This window comes from Myxocyprinus asiaticus, chromosome 42 (genome assembly GCF_019703515.2).
Source record: "Myxocyprinus asiaticus isolate MX2 ecotype Aquarium Trade chromosome 42, UBuf_Myxa_2, whole genome shotgun sequence".
NCBI classification, from domain to species: domain Eukaryota; kingdom Metazoa; phylum Chordata; class Actinopteri; order Cypriniformes; family Catostomidae; genus Myxocyprinus; species Myxocyprinus asiaticus.
The window spans coordinates 25,256,801-25,281,094 of NC_059385.1; the positions used below are offsets into that span (position 1 = coordinate 25,256,801).

General features: G+C 44.6%; 1 protein-coding gene across 1 annotated transcript in view; it reads left to right on the forward strand.

The window, feature by feature from the left end:
• LOC127432734 (integrin alpha-1-like) overlaps positions 1-24,294 on the forward strand; it is an 81,029-nt gene that overhangs the window by 22,804 nt on the left and 33,931 nt on the right. Inside the window, exons 3-4 of the mRNA XM_051684114.1 lie at positions 15,737-15,857; positions 18,954-19,066. Coding sequence (XP_051540074.1) covers positions 15,737-15,857; positions 18,954-19,066 — 234 coding nt within the window. The remainder of the gene's footprint in view (positions 1-15,736; positions 15,858-18,953; positions 19,067-24,294) is intronic.

Consider the following 24,294-nt stretch of genomic DNA (forward strand, 5'->3'; position numbering starts at 1 on the left):
CACATTGTCATTGTTAGATCATTGCATATTGCATATATATTAATTCAATTATCAAAAATGGGTTAACTGAATGATTAAATAAAAATATTCCATAAAGACAGGTGTCCCGTTACATCTGGCGTAAATCAAACACAGAATTCCACAAAAAGAACATCATACCTGCGGTCAAGCATGGTGGTAGTAGTGTGATGCCTGTTTCACACATGATCCATTTGCATTATGTATTTTTTTTTAGTACCCATGTTAACAGGTTAGAGCATTCAGACTGCACACGGATACAGCACGACAATGCGTTGCAGGAGCGGTGCAGACGTGGCAGTGCAGCGATTGTTTCTCCACCGAGTCTATTTTTGCTGTGCTGCACGTGCTGAATTAAAGTGATAGCGCATTATTCGTGGTCAAAGTGAACGTGGATTGACACAAAAATGTATATAATTAAAGCCTACTCTGTTTCACAGTCACCATATGACTTTCAGCCCTGGGTAAAGCAAGGAAAACCAAAACACTCTTACCCTTGCAAAAATAACTAATGTGATCAGAAGTATATCTAAAGATTTTTTTTCATATGAAATACACTACACAGCATGTTATATTGTGTGTGTGGGGGGAGAGACACTCGCATCTCAGCAGAAACGGCAGTCATGTGACAGGCTAGTGGTCGCAGAACTACACCTTACCTCACATTTGGAAAAACAAGACATAATGGATGACACTCATCTCATCGTGGAGGTGGAAAAACATGAAGTTCTCTATGACCCGCAGGATTTCTTGTATAAAGATTTAAATGCAAAAGAAAAGGCATGGGAGGCAGTTTCGTCAGCTGTTTGTCTGGATGGTAAGTTGTATATTTTCTTTCTAAAAGAGGGACACACGGAACGTCTTTTTAAAGATGCCTTCCCGTCTGTGTGTTATTCCTGGTTGCGGTCGATATCTCTCCGTTTATGATGGCCACAATCGCTGTCTGTCATGTCTGGGTGCTGCCCACGCAGAGACATCGTTCGGGTCTTGTCCTCACTGCAAGAACATGACCATGGCAAAGTTGCGGTCGCGACTTGCATTCGTAAGAAAGCAAGCAACCCCAGCGGCTCCCCGCCTTAGTCCTTCTACCTACGGGTATGAGGCTGTGCCGGTTAGCACTGGGGGCTATTTGGGGACCTCAATGGGACCACCTCAGCCGGGTATCCCCTCACGGACCTCCCATTCCCCAGCACGCATGCTTGCTCCGGTCGGGCTCTCAGACGAGATCGCCGGCTCGTCTCAGGGCAAGTTCGACATCTTGTTCAGAGCCCGGGAAGAAGACGAGTTATCGAGCGCAGCATCGGAGAGCGGGCTCGTCCAGTCGGATGCAGAGGCTTTGACTGGGCTTCCTCCTTCCGGAGTGGTCGCCCAGTCCCAGGCCGAAGCGGAAATGACGGACATGCTTTCCCGGGCGGCCGCGAGCATCGAGCTAGAGTGGAACCCTTCGCTCTCCCCTGAACCCTCACGGCTTGACGATTGGTTCCTGGGCTCGGGGCACCGTCCACGGCCACGCCCCGCCCCGCCCCCGTTCCTTTCTTCCCGGAAGTGCATGAGGAGATGACAAGATCGTGGGAGGCACCGTTTACTAACCCGGTCCCGGTCTCTCAGCTCCCCCGCTCTTGCTACCCTCGATGGCAGAGCGGCCAGTGGGTATTCGGTGATCCCCCAGGTGGATAAGGCGCTCTCGGTGCACCTGTGTCCATGGGCGCCCGAAACTCCCGTCCAGGGCCTGTAAGTTTACATCGTCCCTGATGGCTAGAGCCTACGGTGCCCCTGGACAAGCCACCTCCGCCCTGCATGCCATGGCTCTCCTGCAAGTACTCCAAGCCAAGGCGCTAAAAGAACTGCACGAGGGTAGTTCTGATGCAGGAACTGCGCCCGGCGACCGACCTCGCTCTCCAGGCGACGAAGGTCACGGCATGGTCTCTCGGGCAGGCGATGTCCACCCTGGTGGTCCAGGAGCGCCACCTTTGGCTCAACTTGGTTGAGATGTGCGAGGCTGACAAGGCACAGTTCCTTGACGCCCCCATCTCCCAGGTTGGCCTATTCGGCGACACCGTCGAGGACTTTGCCCAGCAGTTCTCGCCAGTGAAGCAGCAGATGGAGGCCATACAGCACATCCTGCCCCGGCGTGGCTCAAGACCCCACACCCCATCTGCTTGTCACCAAGGGCGTCCTCCTGTAACTACAACACCGGCTCTGCCGCAGCCCGCCCCCGTGGTCCGGCCGCCAAGAATCCGAGGAAGGCTTCGAAGCGCCTCTGAGACGGGCGACCCAGGGGCAAGGAAACTCGCTTCTCCGGAGCTGGTGAGCAGACCACACCATCCCCCGGTGGAGGGCCGGGAGGAGAATCTTTTGTTTCATTTTCATTTAATTTCGCCGCATGTCCAAGAGGCTGCGGTACCCAAAAATTCAACAAAAGAGCGGTTTTCTTGTTCCCTGGGTCACATGTTCGGTGTGCACGACCGTCGTCACGACCACCATCCACCGTCCCATCTTTGCAGGTATGGTGCCCCAGCGGCGGTCCCCCCGCCCCTGTGCGCCCAGCTGTGGCACAAACACACCCACACGGGATTGGGTCCGGTGGACTACTTGGACAAGACTCCTCCTCCCCATCCTCGGCCAATCTTATGGTGGGCAGCAGGAGCCAGGTAAGTGCTTCGATGTCCCTGGACACAGCACGGCCACGGGGCTCGAATCCCCTCGATGTGGCACCTCGAGCTCTGCCCCGCCGTGAGGCCCCACCCGCCGGTACGTCCGACGTGATCATTCACTTGGTCCCCCTCGCCCGGAGTTTGAACGCGTGGCTCGTGCTTTCCAACCCGTCGCGGTGGCTGACCCGGACCGTCCAACTCGGCCACACGATTCAGTTCACCAGGCACCCGCCCAGGTTCAGCAGTGTCCACTTTACCTTGGTGAAGGGCGAGAACGCCACTACCTTGCGTGCGGAGATCGCTACCCTTCTGCGCAAGGGCGCGATAGAGCCTGTCCCTTCAGCCTAGATGAAGAAAGGGTTTTACCGCCCTTACTTCATCATACCGAAGAAAGGTGGTGGGTTGCGACCAATCCTGGACCTGCGAGTACTGAACCGGGCTTTGCACAGACTCCCATTCAAGATGCTGACGCAAAAACACATTCTAGCGAGCGTCCAGCATCAACATTGGTTCGCGGCGGTAGACCTGAAGGACGCGTACTTTCACGTCTCAGTCTTACCTCGACACAGACCCTTCTTGCAGTTTACCTTCGAAGGCCAGGCATACCAGTACAAGGTCCTCCCCTTCGGCCTGTCCCTGTCCCCTCATGTCTTCACAAAGGTCGCAGAGGCTGCCCTTGCCCCGCTAAGGGAAGTGGGCATCCGCATCCTCAACTATCTCAACAACTGGCTAATCCTAGCTCACTCTCGAGAGTTGCTGTGCGCACACAGGGACCTTATGCTCCGGCACCTCAGCCGACTGGGGCTTCGGGTCAACTGGGAAAAGAGCAAGCTCTCCCCGTTTCAGAGCATCTCTTTTCTCGGTCTGGAGTTGGACTCAGACTCAATGACAGCGCGCCTCACGAACGAGTGTGCACAGTCGGTGCTGAACTGTCTGAAGACATTCAGACGGAGAGCAGCAGTTCCACTGAAACATTTTCAGAGGCTCCTGGGGCATATGGCATCCTCAGCGGCAGCCACACCGCTCGGGTTGATGCATATGAGACCGCTTCAGCACTGGCTTCAGACTCGAGTCCCGAGATGGGCATGGTGCCGCGGGACACATTGTGTGGCCATCACACCGATCTGTTGCAGCCTCTTCAGCCCGTGGACGACCTTGCATTTCTACGGGCAGGGGTTCCCCTAGAGCAGGTCTCCAGGCGTGTCGTGGTTACAACAGATGCCTCCAAGATGGGCTGGGGCACCGTATGCAACAGGCACACAGCCGCCGGCTCCTGGACTGGCCAGCGGCTGCGTTGGCACATCAACTGCCTAGAGTTGTTGGCTGTACTGCTCGCCCTGTGGAGGTTTTGGCCGTTGATCCAGGGCAAGCACGTGTTGGTCCGGATGGACAACACAGCATCGGTAGTGTACATCAACTGCCAAGGCAGTCAACGCTCCCACTGCATGTCACAACTCGCCCGCCGTCTCCTCCTCTGGAGTCAGCGGCACCTCAAGTCGCTACGAGCCACTCACATCCCAGGCGACCTCAACACCGCAGCGGATGCGCTGTCACGTCAGGTTGCCCTCAGGGGAGAGTGGAGACTCCACCCTCAGGTGGTCCAGCTGATTTGGAGTCGATTCGGTCGAGCACAGGTAGACCTGTTTGCTTCCCGTGAATCCTTCCACTGCCCACTCTGGTATGCCCTGACCGAGGCACCCCTCGGTATAGATGTGCTGGCACACAGCTGGCCCCCAACACTACACAAATACTCGTTTCCCCCAGTGAGCCTACTTGCACAGACCCTGTGCAAGGTCAGGGAGGACGAGGAGCAGGTCATCCTAGTAGCACCATACTGGCCCACCCAGACGTGGTTCTCAGATCTCACGCTCCTCGCGACAGCCCCCCGGCGAATTCCCCTGAGGAAGGACCTTCTTTCTCAGGGACAGGGCACCATCTGGAACCTGCGACCAGACCTCTGGAATCTCCACGTCTGGCCCCTGGACGGGACGTGGAAGACCTAAGTGGCCAACCACTCAAGGTGGTAGACATGATCACTCAGGCTAGGGCTCCCTCTACGAGGCGCCTGTCTGCCTTGAAGTGGCATCTGTTCGCTAAGTGGTGTTCTTCCCGAGGCGAAGACCCCCAGAGATGCGCAGTCGGATCAGTGCTTTCCTTCCTGCAGGAGAGGCTGGAGGGGCGGCTGTCCCCCTCCACCCTGAAGGTGTATGTAGCCGCTATTTCGAAGCATCACGATGCAGTAGATGGTAAGTATTTGGTGAAGCACAACTTGATCATCAGGTTCCTGAGAGGCGCTAGGAGGTTGAATCCCTCCAGACCATGCCTTGTCCCTTCATGGGACCTCTCCATAGTCCTTCGGGGTCTACGGGGAGCTCCCTTTGAGCCCTTGGAGTCAGCTGAGCTGAAGGCACTCTCTTTGAAGACTGCCCTCCTGACTGCGCTCAATTCCTTCAAAAGGGTAGGGGACCTGCAGGTGTTCTCTGTCAGCGAATCGTGCCTGGAGTTCCGTCCGGGATACTCTCACATGATCCTGAGACCCCGACTGGGCTATGTGCCCAAGGTTCCCACGACTCCTTTTAGGGATCAGGTGGTGAACCTGCAAGTGCTGCCCCAGGAGGAGGCAGACCCAGCCTTGGCGTTGCTGTGTCCAGTGTGAGCTTTACACATCTATTTGGATCGCACACAGAGCCTTAGAAGCTCTGAGCAGCTCTTTGTTTGCTTTGGTGGACAGCGGAAAGGAAGCGCTGTCTCCAAACAGAGGATTGCCCACTGGGTCATCGATGCCATCACGGTGGCATTTCAGGCTCAGGACATGCCACCTCCTGCAGGGTTACGAGCTCACTCCACCAGGAATGTGGCGGCCTCCTGGGCCCTGGCCAGTGGCGCCTCTTTGGCAGACATCTGCAGAGCAGCAGGCTGGGCAACACCCAACACCTTTACGAGGTTCTACAATCTCCGGGTTGAGCCGGTCTCGTCCCGTGTATTGGCAGGCATGAGCAGGTAAGTTCCGGGACAACTGGCCAGGTGTACCGCTTGCGCATAGCACCTTTCCCCTCCCTTGAGGGAAGACTAGCGCTCTTGACTCCCAGTCATGTTCACAGACTGTGATCCCTGGATGACTTTCCTCCTTAGCCCTCTGGCAGCTGAGTTTGCGGAGAAACTCGCTAACTGACACAGTCTGTGCGCTAATGAGCCCCTGTACTGAGGTAGGTGCTCCACATGTGCTGGTTTCCCGAAGGTGACCCCATGTGATATCTTCTGCAAAATTGTTTCCCTGATGGCAAACTGCATCTTCCTTGGGCAGAGGCCCCTCTGCCCCCAGTTGCCATGCTTTGTAGAAACTCCCTCCCTTTGGGTAGGACCTACCATGGGACCTCTCCACATGACATACTTCTGACCAGACTTGGTAAGACCACGTGACATATTCCACTCAATATACCCCCCCCCCCCGTTTTTGGGCGGGGTGTGGTCTCCGCGGTGTCTTCCCCGGTGACACCCCCCGACGCAGACACTTATGGCTCCCAGTCAGTTAACAAATTCCACTCTTTTTGGGGAGAAAAGAGAGGAAAAAAGGCCTCGGCTGGGCTAGCCTGTGCCTATAGTTGGGCAGTCGACTTGTTCCTGCTGGACCGTTCGACGCTCATAAGAGCATTGGGGGAGGTTACGTGATGGCCTGGTGCACTGACTACGAGGCACACAGCAGTCTGCCCGTTACACACCGCCAGTTCATGCAACACAGTTCAGCTAGTTGTGGTGTTTTGTATAGGGACCCCTAGTGTCACTACATCGACACAACGTCGAGTTAGATAGGGAATAGGGAATGTCCTGGTTACTTTCGTAACCTCCGTTCCCTGATGGAGGGAACAAGACGTTGTGTCCCTCTTGCCACAATGCTGAACTACCCGCTGAAATGGCCAGACCTGGTCTCGGCTCCTCAGCACAAAACCTGTATGAGTGGTTGCATACCAGCTCCTTTTATACCCATATGTCCGGGGGAGTGGCATGCAAATTCCACTCGCCAATTCTCATTGGCCTTTTTTCAAAAGGTGTTTGGGGCTCCCAAGAGTGACCCCTAGTGTCACTACATCAACACAATGTCTCGTTCCCTCCATCAGGGAACGGAGGTTACAAAAGTAACCAGGACGGGTTCCACAGGACCACAACCTATGTTTTGGCCTGAAGCTGATTACTTCCTGGTTCCCATGGGACCAGAACCCATATCTTGGAGAGAACGTGATTACTTGCTGGTTTCCATGGGACAAGAACCCTTGTCTCAAAGAGAAAGCAGTTACTTCTTGGTTTCCACGGGACCAGAACCTGTGTCTCGAAGTGACCACAGTTACTTCCTGGTTTCCAAGGGACCACAACCCATGTTTTGGAGTGAACGTGATTACTTCCTGCTTTCCACAGGACCAGAACCTGTGTCTTGGGAAAACATGATTACTTTCTGGTTTCCATGGGACCAGAACCCGTATCTTGGAGAGAACGTGATTACTTGCTGGTTTCCATGGGACCAGAACCCTTGTCTCAAAGAGAAAGCAGTTACTTCTTGGTTTCCACGGGACCAGAACCTGTGTCTCGAAGTAACCACAGTTACTTCCTGGTTTCCAAGGGACCACAACCCATGTTTTGGAGTGAACGTGATTACTTCCTGCTTTCCACAGGACCAGAACCTGTGTCTTGGGAAAACATGATTACTTTCTGGTTTCCGTGGGACCAGGAGCAGTGTCTTGGAGTGAACCTGATTACTTCCTGTTTCCCATGGGACCAGAACCTGTGTCTTGGAGTGAAAGTGATTAATTCCTGGTTTCCATGGGACCAGAACCCGTGTCTCAAAATGAATGCAATTACTTCCTGCTTTCCACGGGACCAGAACCCGTGTCTTGAAAAAGCATGATTACTTCCTGGTTTTCATGGGACAAGAACCCATGTCTTGGGAAAACATGATTACTTCCTGGTTTCCATGGGACCAGAAGCTTTGTCTTGGAGTGAACCTGATTACTTCCTGGTTTTCATGGGAACAGAACCCATGTCTCGAAGTGAACGTGATTATTTCCTGTTTTTCACAGGACCAGAACCCGTGTCTTGAAAAAACATGATTTCTTCCTGGTTTCCATAGGACCAGAAGCCATGTCTCAAAGTGAACACAGTTACTTTCTGGTAACCATGGGAACATAATCTGTGTTAAGGAGAGAACATGATTTCTTCCAGGTTTCTATGGGACCAGAACCATGTCTCGAAGTGAACGCAGTTACTCCCTGGTTTCCACGGGACCAGAACCCATGTCTTGGAGTGAATGTGATTACTTCCTGGTTTCCACGGGACCAAAACCATTGTCTTGGAGCAAACATGATTACTTCCTGGTTTCCGTGGGACCAGAGCCCATGTCTTGGAGTGAATATGTTTACTACCTGGTTTCCATGGGACCAGAACCTGTGTTTCGAATTAACACAACATTGAACACAACCAGACACGATGTGACAAAGCGACGCATGTTAAAACTCATCTCTTCCATGTTAATTAAAGTTTGACCTAACCAGCAACGGCAAGCAATTCTGACGATAGCTTGGTTTCTTTTTCTGCCAGCCCCGCCCACTGTGAATGCTCATTGGTCCAAATTCCAGCTTCTCATAATGGCACATGAAACATCAAATATGTTCTAAATAGCAGTGATTGTGTTGTTTCGCACAGCAGTGTCACGTTCGGTATGGACTGACAGATAGCTTGTCACTGGAATCTTGTTGCATCTCGTCTGGTTAGGACACTGTGTTAGGTGTTTTGAATTTTTTTTTAATAAAATATCATGTTGACAATATGAGCAACTGGTATACTTATGATTGTTTAAGCAACTTCCTCAAGTACCTTTGAAGTGCACTTAGTGCCCAAGAAATTGCATTCTACATTGTGTGCATTTTAATGCTTGAATTCAGTCAGCTGATAAATCAGCTCAACTGCTTAATATGTTGTACAACAAGAGACGAGGAAAGGGAGTGCATAAGATACATTTACTTGATTATCTTGAGATCTGCTTTGTCATGCAAGAGCATGTGTGTGCCAGAGAAGGTCTTGGCACAGGCATCATTTCTCATTATCACTGAGAGCTCCCTCTGCCAAATGGACTGATTTAAGAAGAGTCTTAGCACGGATAAATCCAAAACATTGCATACATTAAATGATTACAGCTTTGTTTTACAACTCCACTGGATTAATCACATTTTGGCATATGACAAATTATCAAACCTAAAGAACCTATAGAGAGAAGACGGTGTCATTTAATGAGCTTTGGCTTTGACTGCAGTATCAGCATTGTGCTTACCACTTCAAAGAGCTTGTAAAAATTCAGAATGTGTTCCCAGTTTGCACTGTGTTATTGTCACATCTCCATAGATACCAAAGGCTTGCGCTTCAAACATTCAGACATGATGTTGATGTATTCTGATGATGTAATTGTGAAGTGTCATCAATCTTTTGTAGTTAAAGCTTGTGATACGGTTTGGCATGGATTTTTCATTTCAAATTCAGATGACCTTTCATGCTGTGTTTTCTGAAAACCTTATGCACATCTACAGCAATTCCTCTTGACTGAAAATCTCCCTTCAAAGAAGACAGTATAATAATCTCTGCCTTAATGTTTTTTTTTATTTTTTTTTATGTTAAAATATTCTTCTATGCCATCTTAATGTTGAGAGGTTGAAAAGTGTAAACACTGTGACTTTGTGGCACCAGAGACTGTATAACCCAAGAAAGATCACTTGTATTTAAAATCAGTGTGAGAAATTGAAACACACTATATGGTGGCTGTAGAAATGGAAGTCTTACAGGTAAAAGAGCAAATCGCTTTTTAGAAAGAGACATCACCTGTCAGTTAACTTGAGAACACGCATGTGGATTAGATAGACCAGCCTGAAAAATAATGTGTTTTTTTTTTTAGCGTGATTTGAGCTAAAGAAGCACAATTTATGATAATTTGTTGTCAGATTTTGCTGCTGATTTGAAATGTTATTTGATCATAATATTGACTGACGTTGTGGGGATTTTGGTCTTTCCCCATTCAAGTTGACAGGAGCTGTACTTTTATGCCTCTTGTATTCATAGAAAGTAGCTGCCTGGGAGCATTCCCAAGATGGCTGCGGAGTGGACTGACTTACCTTGAAGTGACTTTGGTGGCACTTTCCACATTGCTCTGTTTGGTTGATCATAGCATCAGTGGCGTGAGTTTGGGGTGGACTACCCGTTTGACCCAGAAATGGCAAATAGGGGAAACCTGTTTGAAAGTACCATGAATTGTGCAGGAATTACACACTGTAGCTTTCAACATTGGTATAAGCTGTACAACTTTGGATGGTCTGTCAATGAACAAAGTTTCCCTGCTGGACAATAAAGACCTCATTATTTGTTCTAATTAGCTTTCTAATAATTACTCTTTGAGTGATCTGTTTGTTGTGGATAGCTGAACTGGGCTAATTGTTTTATGAATATGGTTTGCATGTTAAGAACACTAAATGTTGCCCTCAGATGTTGGTTTGATTAAAAAATGCTTATGTAATATTACAGTATGGACGATATAGTCAAGGTACTATCTGCATATAGTTTCAGTCCGATAGATTTCAGCTTTATGTAGGGTACAATTTGTTTTTCTCACTTTGCCTGTGCATGCACGTGTAAAGGATGTCCTGTCTCATTCGACTGAACATGCAAAGCAAATTACATTTACATTAAAGAGGTTTAGCAGATGCTCCATTGTGACTAACAGGATGTGCTTTAGTTTGCTTTAGTGTGACATTGCCATGGTCATGGAATTTAAACAGAAACCAATTTTTTTACTTTCTGAAAAAATGCAAGCAGTGCTTGCTCGTGCATAACTTGCCACCACAATGCCATGACATTGCATTGTTGTGGGTGGTTGCCTTAGCATTGCTATGTGGTTGCTGAGGTGTACTGGGTGGTTTTAAGCACTTTCATACAGTTTTTGATTGCTAGGGTGTTCTGGGTGGTACTGTAGCTTTGTGGCTCAAGTCAAAAGAGCCAACCACAAACTCTCTATAAGATTCTGGTCCATAGATATGGTTCAGGTCCCTCCTTCAATGTAAGTCTATGAGTTTTTTAACCTGTTTTAACATCCAGCAGATAAACATTGTAGCTATAATCAAGTAGATAAGTAATATCACACCTTTCCTCAACAAGCAGCACAAGTTATGTGTCAAAGTTTAATGGTTAGGATTAGGGGTTTGTTTAAATCCCTAACCCTAAGTATAGGCAACATTAAAAGTGATACTATTAGTGTCATCACTAATAATGTCTGTGTAACGATTCAAGGATGGCAAAGGAGGAAGCTTGGACTGGCTTGACAACACGTAGACATTTATTGTATAAACAGTTTTCAGTGTCACATATCTAACACTGTTTTTCAGCAGTCGCTTCACACTAACTTGTCAATAAACATACAGCTTCAGGCATCTCTCTCTCCCAGGTGGAACTCATTCACCACTTATCTTCCCGGCCTCACTCTGCCCAGACGCTGTTTGGCGTCACCCTGCTCGCCACTGTCTGATTATGTCACAGATTTTTTTTCTGGTGAAACATGTCAGTATCTTTCTGCACCTGAATATTAGGAGGGATTCTGTCTTTCTCTAAGGACAAGACACCAACCTCTAGGTCTCAATCTTGAGTACAAAATGTTTTCTTGGAATGCCGTCATCCATGCGTCTGGGTGTCTTCCCCATTTGTGATCAATGCAAAAGACATCTTTGGCTGGTGGCCATCTTGAATCAGCTAATTGAGAAAATATTTTCTCTGACATATTTGAAATCGATCATGTCTATTGGAAGATGGCTTGGGTTTCCACACCAGGGCTGCATGACTGATTTTACAGTCCTACTGTAGATGGCTGAAAAATTCTGGTTCACCATTAACATGAAAGAAGTATGATTTAATGTATGAAATCCAATGAAACTGGCAAGGGGGTTTTAAGGCCTCTTTTCCAAGATCCTCAGAGAATTCATTTGTGTCTATGTGTTTGCATAAGCACTGTGTGTGTATGATTTGTAGTGTGTTTGCAAAGTGTTAGCTCACCAGATGTTCAGAGTGTGTCCTGCGTTCAACCTCAGCGGGAAGTCATCCCTTTTCCTTTCCCCACATTACCCACTTTATTGAGAAAGGAGTCAGTTCTCCAGGTTTAGAGGATGGGTGTGTGTTTATCTGTAAGGACATAGATGTGGTCAAAGAGGAAACTGGCTGTCCACTTACCTTTGGCCCTCTATGTCTTTGTTTACAGGATCAGTAAATTGGTTTGGAAATTAATTCTGTTTATCTAACTTGCAAATCTGACCAAAAACAAGACATCAGTCCCTCAGGCTGAGAAAGGCCCACAGGTTGTCATGTCTCTAATGAGAATGCTTCATCTTCTGCATCATCTTCTTCTCTGTAGCTTCTTCTTTGTCTTCTTCTTCAGCTTCTTCATCATCTTCTACTTTTTCAGTTTTTCCTTCATCTTCTTTGTTTTCTTGCTTTTCCAAAACACACTGGTCATGTCTAGACTGCAGATCTAACTTGCAAATCTAACTCAAATGAAAACAGCAGTTCCCCTGGCCGAAAAAAGGATTAGCATATTTCTAATGAGCATGTTTCTTCTTTGGCTTCATTAAATTCTTCTTCGTCTTCTTAAGCTTCTTCCTCAGCTTTTTCGTCATGGTCTTCTTCCTCTTCAACTACTTAATTGTGGTCTTCTTATTCACCTTCATCAGCTTTTTATCATGGTCTTTTTCTTCTTCAGCCTCTTCTTTGTCTTCTTCAGTTTCTTCTTTATTGTGATTTTCTTCATCTTCTTCAGCTTCTTTGTTGTGGTCTTTCTTTGTCCTCTTTGTCATGGTCCTCTTGTTTATCATCTTTCTTCATCTTCTTCAGCCTCTTCGTTTTGGTCTTTCTTTGTCCTCTTTGTCGTGGTCCTCTTGTTCATCATCTTCTTCATCTTCTTTAGCTTCTTCTTCATTATGGTCTGCTTTGTCTTCAGGTTCTTCATTGTGGTCTTCTTAATCATCTTTAGCTTCTTCTTTATTGTGGTCTTTGTCTTATTTTTAGCAATTTCTTCTTGTTCATCTTTAGATACTTGTCTGTCTTCTTCAGGTTCTTTTTCTTCTTTATCATGGTCTTCTTTATCTTCTTCAGCTTCTTCTTAATCATGGTCTTCGTCAGCTTCTTTAGCATCTTCATTGTGTTCTTGGACTTCTTTGTCATGGCCTTCTTGTTCATCTTCAGCTTCGTTTTACGTCATGGTCTTCTTTGTCTTCATCTTTATTGTGGTCTTCTTATTAATCTTCTTCAGCTTTGTCTTCATCGTGGTCTTCTTTGTCTTCTTCAGCTTCTTCAGTCTCTTCATTATAGTGGTCTTCGCCTTCTTCAGCTTCTTCGTTGTGGTCTTCTTTGTCTTCTTCAGCATTTTTTTGTGGTCTTGTTCATCTTCAGCTTCATCTTTAGCTTCTTCATTATAGTCTTCTTCATCTTATTTCTTCTGTTCCTTGCTTTGGCAAAATTCCTTGAGTATGTCTAAATTGCAGAGGAAATGTGTTCGATTTATCTAACTTGCACATCCAACCCTACACAAAACAGCAGTCCCTCAGGCCAAGAAAGGTCCACAGGTTGGCACATCTCTAATGAATATGCTTTGTCTTCATTTTAGTGTTCATCTTTCTCTTATTGTTTTTGCTTCTTGCTTTTATAAAATACATTGTCTATGTCTGTCAGTGTATAAATGGTCTGTGGTCTCTCAGATGGTCACCCATCATGAACACCCTCCTCAAAAGCAAGACACAGTAGAAACAGGGTTTGGAAGCTTGGCTGGAAAGTGTAGTTGTTGTTGATTTCATGTGGACATTCGTATAAGGTGTGCCCAAAGACATACACTGCCTCCTCTGTTTCCTCTCTCTATGGCTTTTACTGCAAAATTTTACTGCATATTATTCTACGTTCATTAGCTCAGAACATGACTGTTATCAAAAACAGACATTAGGAAGTACAACTGGCTTACTGTCTCACTGTCTCTGTGTTCTCACACATATCCAGAAATCTCTTCAATACCACAGTGATTTGTTAATCTTCACAATTCCCTTCCAAATCCCTTCCAAATGAATTGAAGAAATCATGACTGGAATTCCATTACACACAACATGTGAAAAGGCTCTCTGTGGCCTTGGCACAATGGAGCATATAAACACTATATTTAGTTCTCCTTTTATATACAGTACTAAAGGACAGACGCTGGTGGTCTTCATGAAGAGGACATTGTCCAAGTGTTCAGAAAGGCTGCTCCACATTGCTTTGCGAAATTCCTCTTCCTACTTCGCATGTATTGCTCCCCGTCAAAAACAGATGATTGATTCCCACACAACTGGTCATGTACTTCACAACTGGGACCATTTTTAGGATGTCTTCTCTCTCTCTCTTTCTTTCTTTCTCTCTCTCTCTCTCTCTCTCTCTCTCTCTCTCTCTCTCTCTCTCTCTCACTTCCATTTTCATAGGAAATGGAAGGCTTTTGTTTGTTTCTTGAATCAAAATTAAAATAAATAATAAAGAATGTATTGTATATTTTTGAATGCACAATTCCATTTTAAATATAATGTTTCTTAAAGACTAAGTAACTGAAAAATTAGTGGTGCTTGCAAAGGCACTATCACATCATATTTTTCTATAACTTTGCCTGTATCTAGTTCCCATGGTATGTTTACAGACACAAAGAAAACCTGAAATTGTGTGACTTATAACCATTCTGACAATAAATTGGCGAAAATCCCATAGACTTACATTGAAGGAGGAACCTAACCTACTGCATATCAAGGGACCAATATATCCCACTCAAAAAAAAAAAAAAACTTGATTGCAAGATTGGCTGAACTTGATTCAGTTGTGGACAGTGATTACATATGTTTTAAATTAGTTTTCTTAACTAAAATTATGACGTAATCGCATCACAAATGCTTTGTGTAGAGGCAACCTTATTTAATTGGGTAAACCCAACAAAATTAGACATGTCGTAGTAACTCATATAAATCTTTTTATTTCTTTAGTATGTAAGCACACTAAATACATGCTGGTGGGAAGCATTACAGAGTGTAGCTTAACAACTATGCTATGTTTAGGACAGCGATTGCTAAACAAAGGAAACAAACAAAATCATGTGCCACATGTCTGTCCTCATCGTAAGCTCAAGCTCCACTCTTTATTAAAATGGTAACCCTCAAAACTCAAACATAACAGGAACTCTTCTAGATCTCAGTATAATAAAACATTAAACACTAACAAGTATCCCCCTTTATATATTCATCTTGCACAAAAACATAACACTTAATTTAAAGATTTTCTCTCCCTATCAAGTCCCATGTATCCCCTGCCCAGTTTCAGATAACCAAGCAAAAAAATTTCATGTTGTCCCAACACAAATGGATTTAAGTTAAATTAAATTCACTTTGTTACATGCATTTTTTGAGTAATCTAGACAAGGTAGAATTCAGTTAACTTAATGAAAGTGAAAGTATTTTTTTAAGTGCATAGAGACCAGGGGCTAGGCTCTTTACAGTAAACTAGTAAGCAACTATCTAGTAAACACACAAAACATCCTTCGTAGCAACCACCAAGCAACCCACAAAAGCACTAACAATCCCTCAGAACACCTTAGCAACAGCATAGCAATGCCCTGGCCAGAGCACCTGGCACCCTTGTTAGTTTTCACTTACGTTCTTGTCAGAAAATGTAAAAATCTAGTTGTTCCATCATGCATGTTTGTTCCATCTTGTTTCTGCAACATTTATGGTATTTATTTCATTATCAAATTAAGATTTTTAGACACCAAATCTTAATCTGATCCTAAAATAAATTATCTGTCTTAAATTATATGTCAAGAACATATCTGTGGTCTTTTGTACAAGATGCAAAAAAGTGATATTTTATGCATTACTTTGTCCCTATGTTCTTGTGTTGAGGGTTGAGCTCCAAAAATGACCAAAATGCACCATAAAAATATCGTAAGTGGTCCATATGAGGTCAATAAATTCAAATGTCTCTTTTTGTTACAGTGCTGCTGCCAAGTTTATCATGTTTCAATGTGGACGAGAAGAACAGGATGTCATTCAGTGGACCAGTGGAGGACATGTTCGGATACACTGTTCAACAATTTGAGAACAGTGAGGGAAAATGGTAAGTTTATTTTAAAGTTTATAATAATGCCAGATTGCACTGACCATCTGTATTGTATCAGTGCACCCCGAACCACCAGTTCCCTCTTTCCAGTCAAAGAATACCTAGCTCAATAATGGTACACAGAATTGCCATGGTAAACCTCTGAGAGCCACTGATGTAGCTTGCATTTGAAATGGTCTTTGCTTTTATTCTAATGAAGAAATCAAGCTAATGCACTCAGGTCTGCTTTCTCCATTAAGCATATAGACAAATGGGAATTATTCCCTATATTATCTATAAGCTCCCCTCTGTAAATCCTTAGTAAAATCAGACATCCGTGGCCCCTCTTTAAATTGATCAGAAGGCACATTTTAGCAGTGCTTGTTTGGTTAACCTATTCCCTCCAGAGAAATACCTCAGCTGGTATGAAATCCTCAAGATAGCTTCATGTTAACTTCTCACAGGTGGCCCTTATTGACTAAACCTTGCCAATGAACTTTTCATGGCAGTTGGAAGATTTGACAGACTTGATTTGGATACATTTAAGAGAAAAATATAGATTATTTTTAATGAGGTTCACAGTGTTCTCATTAAAACTTTTCTGTAGTAAAATCAAATCATTTATCCATCCTGAAGAAGCTAAGCGAGTGAATGGCGTGGAAATAAGTTTGTTTTATGAAAAATTTTTAATAGATGGAGGTTTTAATATGTAAAGCATATCTCACTAACATAAAACTATAACCTAAACATAACAAATAGTGATCAAATGAGAGGTGAACAAAACAGACATGCTTACCCTAAACCAACACCTAAACCTAACCGATAGTGTCCAAACAAAAAAAGCAAAATGCAAAGCACATTTTCTGAAGCAACCACTTCATTTTGTGTCACTTCTATGACACTCTCACCTTACGTGTCAGCTTAGGTGTTGGTAGCGTTTGGCTGGGCATGAGCCTCGGTCTTCCGAGTCCAAAGTCCAATGCTCTATCAGGTTAACTACCGCAGAGGATTCACACTGTAATAAGTGTGTAAGGTCAGTCTGTAATGCAAGTGTTAAAATGTGTCATTTTTTTAATGATGTATTAGAGTAAAAGTGTATGGATATCAAAACATAGCAGTAGGTGAGTAATATTGCGAAAAATATTTGTTTATAAAGTCAATCAAACACAATACAAAAACTCTTGTTGCCGTGATTTTTGTGAAAATGAATAAAACGCACAATTGTTTTAACACTTTGAGTGTTAATTTCATCAGAAAACTGCGGTGAAACATAGACCGTAGCACGTAAAAGTCAGTTAGCACAAATGTAGTTTTAATAATGTTCATTCTATGAGACTACGTTGGATATTAGGCAGATTGTTGGGATCTTTTCCATGAATGGGGACTGGGGCTTTTGGTCCGTATAGCATCAGTGACATAAAACATAACTGATTCTTGAATTTATGTGCCATATATGAATGAATGCGACTGCAAATAATACATAAGAGCCATTAGTGGAAGATTGTTTGGCTTATTTTTATTTTTTTATTATTATTATTTTTTAATTTATTTATTTTTTCAATTCAAAGACATTTAATATAAAACATTATATGGACTACAGTACTTTTATGATACTTTCATGGTTCATTTTTGAAGCTCAAAAGCCCCCAATCGTTTTTATCAGATTAGAGCACTCTGCAAAATTCTGCAAATGAAAGAAAAACTTCCAGATTTAGAATTTCATAAGGATAAATAAATTCTGATTGACTTAGCTTGTTTGGGTGAATTATTCCTTTAAATTGGCTTTTCTTTAAATTTTAAGGCTCAAGGGTACTAATATCCTATTGATTACAACCTTCTGGAAAAAAAATGAAATCTTCTAAAATCTTCTGAATATCTACTGAACGATTTGGGTGACCTATTCTGGCCAAGTCAGGGCTAAAATATATAGTTTATGGACTTGGAGGTGACAGGTGCCTACGTATAGAAGAAAGATTGTGTGGGCTCCTAGTTGTTTCCACTACTGCGTCAAGGCCCATTTGTGCACAGGAATGTTAATGATTTGAGTTGTTTACATGCTTACAGAAGGATGTCTAGTTTTAGCACTGTGGTCAAAAACCACCATTAGAAACCGTACACTGCAAATGTTCTCTGTTCAGCTAAGTGCACTCAGATGTAGCGCAGAACATAAAACGTAAATAACCTTGGGAGTGAAAGAACACAAACGTTATCTCACTGTAAAGCAAATTAATCACAGAGCAGTTCAAGGGTAAAACCCACCATATATCTGTCGATTTCCTCTTTAAACTCTCAAATTTGAAAATCTTTATTGTTTTTGTGATAAAAAAAGAACTTTGCTCCCCATTGTACTCACATTTCACATATGTTCCATTTTATTGTTATATAAAAAAATAAGCATGTTTATATTTATGTTATGCTTTTCTTTCCCACTGGAAAACTGGTGAATCAATCAACTGAACTTTGGCTCGGTGGACTTCAACTTTCTCACAAATCCCAGGAGTTTTTTCATAGTCCGGGAAAATGGTGTTCCTGTAGCTGAACTGGTAGAGCATGGCGCAAACAATGCCAAGGTTGTGGGTTCCCAGGGAATGTATAATGCAAATATGTGAACACAAAAATTACGAGCTACAGGAACACATATATGCAAATTTGATTTTGAGCGCTGTTGCTTTCTGAAACGTATCAGACCACAAGTCAGCGTTGCATTCTCAGTGTTGCCGCAGGGAGGCGCTATAGTGGATATTAGCATAAGTTCTTCTACAGACAGTTTTCACTTTTAGGTCAAATACTGTCATGTGGTTTTGATAAGCAAGTTAGTTAAAGTCAGTATGTTTATAGCTAGCTACCTAAATAACAGCATACACATTTAAATGGCACAGACATTTGAAAGTAACTCTATTTCCCCCTTGAGTACTGAGGTTTGTTACCGCCACAGTAACGCAAGTATGCACATAAATATGTTTAACGGCACTGCGCACTTGAAATGCATTGGACAAGAATTCACGTCTGCCTTTGCATGCATGTGCAAAGTATGTTTCTGGCCTAAATGTACACCTTAAAGTATAAATATAAATTACACCAACCTCTACTTGCCTACTGCTTTTTCCCCCCAAGGGTTCTGATTGGTTCTCCTTTGACGGGACAGCCAGCTAAACGGACAGGAGATGTCTACAGGTGCCCTGTGGGACAAAACAAAAACACTGTATGTGAAAAATTCCTTTTGTCAGGTGAGAGGTGGGCTTCCTGTAAATGTGTGTGTGTGTGTGTGTTTGCTTGGTTAGTGTGTGCTTGGTTAGCCATCAAGTTTTCCATAGATTATTTTTGTGAATTTCTGGGTACCATTGGTCTATGTTCACAGTATTTACTGATTGTTGACTGTCTAAGTCTTTTTGTTTTTTTACACCGTGTCTGTGATATACAAGACAACCTGTTGCAAGAAGGGGCAATAGACATTACCTCAGTAGTCTTGAAATTGTGTCATACTTCCTGAATTGGCATTTTGACAGTCTCAAACATTGCTGCATGGCTCAAGGTTACTAGTGTATGCCAGATGAGTAGGACACCATGCACCAACTCTCTTTAACTAAGTGTGCAAAACAGGGTCTGCAAAATCATCCTGGTTTGCAGGTTTTGATTCAAATCTTCTTTCCCGGTACTTCAATTTTCAAAATATCACCTCCAGGTAGAGGAAATGGTACACAGATATTCACCCCCAGAGCTGCTTCAGTGCATTTCTTAAACACCCCATGAGAAAGCTGGATTCTCCAGTCTGGACATATTTCTAAGATAAAAAGAGGAAGTGAGGGTGTGAAATTTTTGTGTGAAATTAGCATTTTGTTATGTCATAGATGTGAGTCGTAGAGTCTGTTCCAAAACCTAGTGAGTTGTCTTCTATGACAGCATCGTTACTGAAATGATGCCTCATAAGAGAGTGATTTGGAACGCGCTACATAGGCGGCAGCTCCGCGCATCGTTCAAATTCTGCACGCGAGACTCGACTCGGAATCCTCTAATGAGCCTATATAGGCACAGTACACACACATTTTGGGGAAAATAGTTGGTTTTGTGTCATATTAAGCTATTATTTATGGATACTTTAAGTAATGACTGAATTATAAGTATATTTATAATAAAAATGTATCTCACTTCGTCCGCCATCCTGGATTTATTTTTCCGCCAAGTCCATCATGGTGCATTCTGGGATCGCCTACCTGGGGAAGGATACATATGATGCTACCATAGAATTTGACCAAAATGAGATAACTTAAGAGACAGCATAATTAAGATATCTAACTTTTGGAACAGCCTTCGCGTTGGGAGCGCACCTATGATGTCTTAAAATGCTACTTCCAGAGGACGCTCACTAGGTTTTGACTAATTTGACTAATCGCAACAAAATTCGTATTTTGATTTCATGGTTTTTTTTAGTCACCATTGTAAAAGACCTCTGTTCGGTCAGGAAAGGAGGAAGCTGGTCTTCCACGCCTCCTTGGACCCTAGGAGAGATGAGGGGAGGGAGAGAGGAGAGGGAAAGAGTGAGGGGGAGAGACAGAAAGAGAGGAGAGAGAGAGAGAAAAACTGGCTCACCTGTCCTGAACACGCTGTCCACTGGTCCTCAGCTACTCCTCCCCCTGGCAGACGGCAACGACTCCTCCACCCCCTGGTGGATGGCAGCAGTTCCTCTGTGACCCGGCAGACGGCAGCGGATCCTCCATCCCCTGGCAGCCGGCAATGGCTCCTCCACTTCCTGGCTGACGGCAGTGGTTCCTCCGCTTCCTGGCAGACGGCAGCTACCCCTCCATCCCCTGGCGGATGGCAACGGCAAGTTCTCCCGGACAGCGTGCTCTTCCTCCTTCCCAGGTTTTGGCACCAAATGTAAAAGACCTCTGTTCAGTCAGGAAAGGAGGAAGCTGGGACCTGGCTGAGCTGTCAACATAAAGTTTTTATGATACAAATGAACTTCAACATAACATTAAAGACACACACAAACATAAATCCGTGTGTCTCTCTCCCTCCCTCACTGGCATCTCCGGCTCCCCTTTATCTCTCTCTCCCGCTGATTAGGTGACTTGGTGCCGGCTGTGTACCCTCACGGCCCAACCACGCCCTCCTCGTCACAACCATTAAATTAAAATCTGTTTGATATCAACTCTATTTACTTTCTTAATACACATCCCCAGTCTATTGTGCATGATTCATCTGTGCAAAATAAAAAACAAATGTTTCAGTAGTTTGCAAATTAATATAATCCTGCATTGGGGATAGTGTAAATGTGTTTGGCTTGCTATCCTGGGTGAAGGGGTGCTTGCTAAGCCTTGTGTGTGAGATGACCAGAGGTGCCAAAGATGATAGAACGAGCGGAGCCACTAGTGGAGGCAGCCTCATACTAAGGTCCACTTGGGGGAGAGGAAACTGGGATGTGCAGGATAGGTAGAAAATGGAGAGTGAAAAAAGGCTGAAGCACTGAAGGGACAGTGGCGGCTATGGCCACATAGAAATGAGCTCTTGTGGGAGCTGTTATTGCGCTGGAGGGATCTGCTACGCCTGAACGTGGGGGCCACCTCCGTGGCCCTGGGCGGAGGCATGAGTCCATGCTGCCTGGACCCAACCTTGAGCCCCCCTCACGACGCAATTGGTTTGATGGAATGGGCCCATGCAGCAAATGGGCGAACCCCGTAGGAGAGGGGCTCGGCTACTGCGATTGAACATGGGCCCTCACTGTATTTGAACGGGGGAGTCCTCACAGCGCTTAGAATGGGAGAGTCCATGATACAAATAAACGTGAGTTAGCTCACACTGAATTAGAATGGGAGAACCCTTACTGCGATTCAAATGGGAGAGCCCTAAAGTAGACGGACCCTGATGGCGATTTGAGACAGGAGGGCTCCCGGACTGGCCAGGGGGGCCCTTGCGGCGTCCAAATGGTAGGGCGTCCTAGTGAACGGACAAGGATGAAGCAAGAGCCCCCTGGCCCCGACTGTAAACGATTTCATGATTAGCTGATAAGGGCTTGTTGTGTCTTTTTGATGTGGAGATGGTTGGTATGGATATAGCTGTGATATGCATTGAATGAACAATGGCCCATTAAATGGATTTGGTGCTCGGGCAGGCCTTTGTGGGCTGCTGTGGTCGTGGCACCGATGTGGAAGGAATGGCTTGAGTATAGTTTTGCTGAGATGCCAGATTTGAGTAGGATGGAATTGAGGTGTTTTTGGAACAAGAATCGGGAAACTGTTTGGTGTTTTACGTTGACGAAGAGCGGATCGAGAGGGGATTTGGTTTGGGACCCTGTAACGGAGATAGTGTGCTAGAAATTGGAAGGGCTGGGTGGGAGTTGGCAGATTGAAGATGAAAATGTAATGCCCTCTTTTGGTTTGGTCTGTTTTGCTTTGTTTGATGTAGTATCTGATTGTATCGTTGTCTAGGATAAGGTCCGACATGGTTGGATGGATTCTTGGATCTAATTTTATCATGGTGGTGACTTCTTAGCAGTGGAGGAAGCCAAAGAAAGTGAGAATGAACATGAGGTCTAGGGTTTTGGAGGTGTTTGTGGAAACTTAGCCCTGGCAGAATGTATTTAGGCATCACGTTAGCAAATCGATGGTAAGTGGTTGCCTGGTATCAATTCTGGTGTGTTGGGCTTTATGAATACCCTTTATTAGAAGTGAGATCTGGGGGTGGCTTATTGTGGAGGAGTTTTTTTCTGAAAATTAATTGATAAAAGAAATTAAGTACCCTTTAATAGTTCCGGGATAGAGGTTTTTGGTTTGATTGAGGTGTGAGACGAAAGAAGATATAGGGAGGAGAGAAAAATCGAGGGCCAGGTGGATGCAAACCATCGGCCCCGGTAATAACCTCCGAATCCGATAGATGGAGCTGCATCGTTGTACAATTGAATATTGTTGGGGGAGGAGATTAAATCGTCATAGAAAAAAGAAAGGCCGTTCCAATGGCTGATAAAAATTAACCATAGATGTAAGTATGCCTGTCATGCTTGATCTAGGGTTACAATGCCATTTAAGGAGTGGACGGATGTAGCTTGATAGAGGAGGTGTGAGATGAACAGGTGGCCTTGGGGGATGACATGCATGGCAAAGTTGAAATGGCCGAGGAGGGAGAGGTGATCACACTTGGTGCAACTTGGGTTTGATAGGATGTTTGAGGTGTTTGAAATAATCCTATTGATCTTTCCTTTGGGAAGAGAGGCGTGAAATTTTGTCGTATCGAGTTGGATGCCTAGAAACTCAATAGAAGTGGACGGACCGGCGGTTTTCTGTTGGCCGATAGGAATTCCTAGATCGGAGAACACTTTCATAACTACGGTTAGGAGAAGAGCCGGGGGAGAATTGTGAGGCAAGACAGTGAGGAAATCTAGAGGTATATCTTCGAATCAGAATGCACTAGAGACATACAGATTGGCTTTTTTGAGACAGGTTAGTAATTTGCCATTAACAATAACTCTGGTAACTGGCTATCCATGCCTTAGAAACCATAAAAATCACCGTAGCAACAAAATATCAATACAAACATCTCTGCACCAAAACATTGTAGAGGAATGAGAATGGGCTCATTTTATTTGGGATGGCAAGCAAGCAATTAAACATGCTAGCGACACCTAACAAGAAGCTAGCAACATGAAGCTGAGTGCTAAAACATGCTAGCAACATGCTAGCACATGCTAGCAATTCCTAGTGAATTGCTAAAACATGCTAGCAACACCTAGCTGAGTGTTAAAACATGCTGACAATGCTTAGCTAAGTGTTAAAACATGCTAGCAATTCCTAGCTAAAAAAAAATCACATATCTTTGCACCAGAACATCATAGACACTTCCGGTTTCATTCATTTCACTCAGACTAGCAAGGAGCCTTTCAAGTATTACCTTGGTAACTGCCTAGCAACCAAGTAGCAAAATACATATCTTTGTACCAGGACATCGTAGAGACTTCTGGGTTGGATCATTGACTCAGGCTAGCAAGGAGCCTTGTTAGCGTCACCCTAGCAACTGCCTAGCAACCAGATGGGGGTCACCCTAGCAACCAAGTAGCAAAACACATGTCTCAGCACAGAACATCCTAGAGACATCCAGGATGGGTCATTTGACTAAGGGTAGCAAGGAATCTTTTGTGTATCACCCTGCTAACTGCCTAACAACCAGATGGGATTACCCTAGCAACCGATTAGCAAAACACATATCTCTTTATCAGTATATCATAGAGACTTCTGGGTTGGGTAATTTACTCAGGCTAGCAAGGAGCCTTTTGATTATCACCTTGGTAACTGCCTAGCAATCAAATGAGCTCACCCTAACAACCAAGTAGAAAAGCATCCATCTATCTATCTATCATCTGTCTATCTATCTGTCTGTCTGTCTGTCTGTCTGTCTATCTATCTATAAACTTTCAGAGTGAGCTTTTTCAAGCCAACCTAAAGTTTGTCCACAAACTTTTCAATCT